The sequence below is a fragment of the Formica exsecta genome, unplaced genomic scaffold (genome assembly GCF_003651465.1).
Source record: "Formica exsecta isolate Colony F162 unplaced genomic scaffold, ASM365146v1 scaffold783, whole genome shotgun sequence".
Lineage (NCBI taxonomy): Eukaryota > Metazoa > Arthropoda > Insecta > Hymenoptera > Formicidae > Formica > Formica exsecta.
The window spans coordinates 29,530-34,190 of record NW_021853552.1 but is presented as its reverse complement, the minus strand read 5'-3'; the positions used below and the strand labels follow the sequence as shown (position 1 = coordinate 34,190).

Below are 4,661 nucleotides of genomic sequence, written 5' to 3'. Positions count from 1 at the left end.
TGTACGATTGCAAGAATGATGTACGACTGCTATTGATCGTCAAAATCTCAATCTTTATATATTTTTGACATTGGAGGGGATATTTGCTGATTTAGGTAATTTTACGAACTACGTTGGTCAATGGGCAATATTCGACAACGCGATCGTGAAAGTGGAGAGGATATTTGCTGATTTAGGTAATTTTACGAACTACGTTGGTCAATGGGCAATATTCGACAACGCGATCGTGCAAGATGAGACAATAGGCGGTAGTATTTGACGGTATATCCTCCTTGCACTCAAACTCTAATCTCACGTCCACGGTGGAATTTTTGACAGACTCGTATTGTCGCGACCAATCAATAACCGCGAGAGGACCGCAACGTAAAAATTTTGAAATGTTTAATAGCACATCAGCATTATCATATCCGTAATAAGATTTGCGAAAACGAGAGTACATATCGAACAAGAGGGCGAATCTATTTTTATCGAAATCTAAATTTAAATCATCGTAGGGATAAAATTCCGAGTTTAGATAGAAGTTAACGTTGGTCAATTTACAGTCGTCGAATGTAGTAATATCTTTTGACACAGCATTTTTTCTGCCAGTCTGCAGCGCAAAGATCACGTATCGCGGCTTTTCCACCTGAGAGGCGACTTTCACAGTCCACGAATGCCTGGTCGTATTATGCAATAGAGGAAATTTGTATAGATTCCAAGAACGAAAACTCATATTCAAGTATCGCCCGCTTTCCAACGCGCGTAGCAAGAATAGTTTAATGACCTCGGTCAACATTACATGAGGCATACGCCCAATGTTGTTCTCGGGGACGCTTTCTCGCGCATGCGCGTTAAACATGGCCTTAAGATACGTGTCAAGTATCGCCCGCTTTCCAACGCGCGTAGCAAGGATAGTTTATTGACCTCGCTCAATATTACATGAGGCATACGCCATTGTATCTTGAATAATTCGATATCAGCTTCAGCCGAAGCATGTCCAAATATGCAATTGTTGTCGTTGCGCTAACGTATTAGAATTAATTCGTGACGAGCGTTGATCACAACTCGCTTATAATCTTCGCAAAAACCCAATAGTATGTTTAGCGGCACGCAAAAATTGAAGTAAGCTTCAGCAGCATTATGCGACATATTCCACGCAGCATTCCCCACGATTTTACCTTTCTCGGTTGTTAGAGAGACATTGTTTTTAATCATGGAAGTTATTCCAACGTTTCTGTTGCGGTCAATCTCCACACCGTCGAGTTCATATCGAAGTTCATCAAACATAAACGCGAAACAATTGTTTCCCAATACCACTTTTTCCCCTTCATTTACTTTAAGCACCATCAACTTTCCCTCGACGTATAGAAAACTTTCACATGGTAACGTGTACAAATCTTGATATTGTATCGGTATCCGTATCTCGTCGCTATATTCAAGCGTTGTGTAGGCGTATGGATTGTACGTATGAGTCTCAATCTTGACAATACGATCGTCAAAGATCGGCTCGCCTCCGATATTCAAGATGTCAATCATATTATTCAAGTATTTCGTACGACGAATCCCAATGATTTTAAAAACTCGCGATTCAACGCGCTGAGCTTCTTTTTAGCGTAACCAGATATCTGATTATTGTCACCCGATACTGCAGTCACTCGCCTTCTCGCAAAAATATTGTCCCTCGTAAAGATATTGTCTCTTGCGTGCACCATGCTTTCGTTCAACACAAGCATTTCATTTGTCAAACGCTTTATTTTTGCCGCCGCCGTATATGCAATCTTACGGTAATTTCCTCTCCTCGAAAATCGAGCAAATGTCCTTCTTGATCAACAATGCGTATCGTTAAATCAGTAATGCTCCGTGCGACGATCGGTAGATAAATGATCTGTACTGGCGTTTCCAAAATCTTATATCCTGGCGGCACGCTCGGTGAAAATTCATGTATCGTGTGTACGCGCTTGTCATTGCTGTACGCGCCAGTGGTTACGCTGCATTCTATACGAATAATATTTACACTAATAATATTTATCCGATTCGTGCCATTTCCGAGGCTGTACGATTCGATGAGAATCCCAACAACGATCCAACGTTGTCTGGTTTACTAAAATTTATTCTATAAACACATTTGATTTCACTCTTTAGCGTATTATGATTAGCGCGAAGCATTATTGGATATTCATCGTGTTTTTCGATATCATCTTCATTCTCTTCTCGCGCGACATCTTCGTTATCAACAATGTCGTTGGAACCAACTACGCGTCGATGTCGTAAAATTGCATGTCGGAGATACTCGTTTATAGCGTGTAATTCGTACGATCCCTCGGGAATCGTAATTTCCTTGTCATCGTTATCAAAATAAAATTTATTATTCCAAGAATTCACGTTCGATATCGTATGATAAGTTTCAAAGTCCGTTATACCAAGCTCGTAATCGTCATTGTTTAAATCTATAGCCGGAAAGTAGCTTACAGCAAGAACGCTACTCTTGCCAGTCAACGTAAGTGTGAGTGACATGCTGGAAAACTGTCGAACGAATACTGAGTCGCGACGGTGAATTGTCAAGCTCTAAATTCATATCGATCATCGACCGTTTGAAGAAATCGTAAACACAATTGTCCACAAATACTTCGATTATAATTTTGATAGGCGTGTGATTGTATTCTATATTGGCAACATTCTGTACAAAATATCGCACTAATTCCTTGGGCGGTCGAAGATTTCCAAAACTATCGAAATATACTACACGATTTCCCCTCTTTGCATACGCAACCCAATGAGTATCGAAACCATCGACGTCATTCAAATTGACGATACCGCTCTCATTTCGCCGTACACCGTTTATCGATAAATTATTGCGCATGACAATGCATCTAAAAAATTGTATACGCATATGTCTTGCAAGTTGTTCCAATTGTACATTGGTTGTTACACCGGCAGGCATTTTTATCGTTATTTTGACGTTTTTCTTTCTTAGCCGCTGTTGAGAACCTTCGAATTTTTTTGTTTTCATCCTCATACCGAATTTTGTCTTTGCTTTCATAGCTGCCCAAACAGCTGTAGCGGCTGCTTTTTCGGCAAGAGTCGAATCTCTCGCGGTAATACGTGTTCGCGCTTTCGTCGCAAGTATATTATCCGCAACGTGTCGTTGACCGAGATCGTTGCTTCGGGATAAGCTATATCGTGCTCGCGACACGCGGCATCCAATGGATTGATACCTCGATCGCCTCTAGCCAATCGTGTTTCTAAATGAGTTCCCGGTCCGCAAAAATGATAGCCTGGAATATGTAATTCGATAGGAAATGCGTTTATCGCACGATTTAGCAAACCACTACCCCTTATAATTTTTGCTGGCATTTGCCACAATTTTTTATTAACGGTGTTGGACCGTCGATATGTGTTTGCTGCCACGGTAAATTATAATGTCGCATGCCTCGACGATATTGTCAAACCTCTGAGTCAGCTTTTATATGTTCGGGAAGCTTGTCCCACGAATTGTTCCACGTAGCTACCAAAGTCTCGCAGTAAAACAATGTTGGGTATAATCTGTAACTGCTCGGTGGTAATAAGTTTGATAGAAAGTCCACACGGTGTACGTTTCGAGAATATGTACGTATACTCGAAATCGCTTCAACAACCGAAATATCGATACTTGGAAAATTTGCTGTCATCGATTGACGAAATTGGTTATTTTACATTCTCTAATAATAGTGACGTTATTCCACCGAGCGAGGCGCTTCCGAATTCCATTTTTATCTTTGACGACGTGACGTGCGATAAGCAAGATACGATAAGAGAGTACTTTGCAATTGGTTGACACTCGAGCGTCGACTTCTTTTTTTCGTCGGCGTCGTTTCTATCTTTGTCAAACTTATGCCAAGATACCCAAGCATCTTATACGGGACAATGCAAATTTATTGATTTTATTTAAACAAGATGGTACAAACTTGAAACATGTATACAACGATTATGTAAATACATGTCTTACGGCGATTTTCGCGCATTCTGTCAGAAATGTTGGCAACACGAGTATGGATTTGTAGTGATTGATAAAGACAGTTTACAGACTAATGGACGATATCGAAAAGGATTTAACGATTTTGCAATACCATAAAGTGGTTAGTCGCTATCGATACATCGATCGAGCAATGTCTAAAATTTTCGTCCGAGCGCAACATGACGACGGCGATTGACAGTGACAATTGTGAGATTGTAAAAACGAGCGAACCAATCCGCAAAAAATATCGTTCTTTAAAAACTGGTCAAATGGAGGAAGACGTTGCATTGGAGATGCACTTTAAACCAATTATCGAACCTCTAAAACAATGTAACAAACCGCTTTCGCGAGGCGGGCGTCGGATAACTCGGTCGGGATCCTGGGTTCGTGAAAGTGGTATCGAGACACGAATGCGAATTGATGTTTGGTAGAAATGTACTTTATTGCGTGTAAATGTGTGTTTGTACAGCGTGAGTGTATGTGCGAGGTGTGTGTGTGTGTGTATGTGTGTGTGTGTATGTATAGATGTACGAGGTGTGTGTGTGTATGTGCGCGCGAGACGAGTGACAGTGACGAGTGCGTATAATGTAGATGTGCGAGTCCGTATAATGTATGTGTGCGAGTATGCAATGCCGGGGGGTGCATACAATACACCGCGATTGCGCGCAGCGCGGGTGCGCTTTCGGTT

The 4,661-nt window shown here is 41.2% G+C and overlaps 1 protein-coding gene across 1 annotated transcript; it reads right to left on the bottom strand.

The window, feature by feature from the left end:
• Positions 1–1,002: 1,002 nt before the first annotated feature.
• On the bottom strand, positions 1,003–1,515 carry LOC115243995. Its single transcript, XM_029821330.1, has one exon. The coding sequence runs from the start codon at positions 1,513–1,515 to the stop codon at positions 1,003–1,005; it is 513 nt and encodes a 170-aa protein (XP_029677190.1).
• Between the last annotated feature and the right edge of the window lie 3,146 nt (positions 1,516–4,661).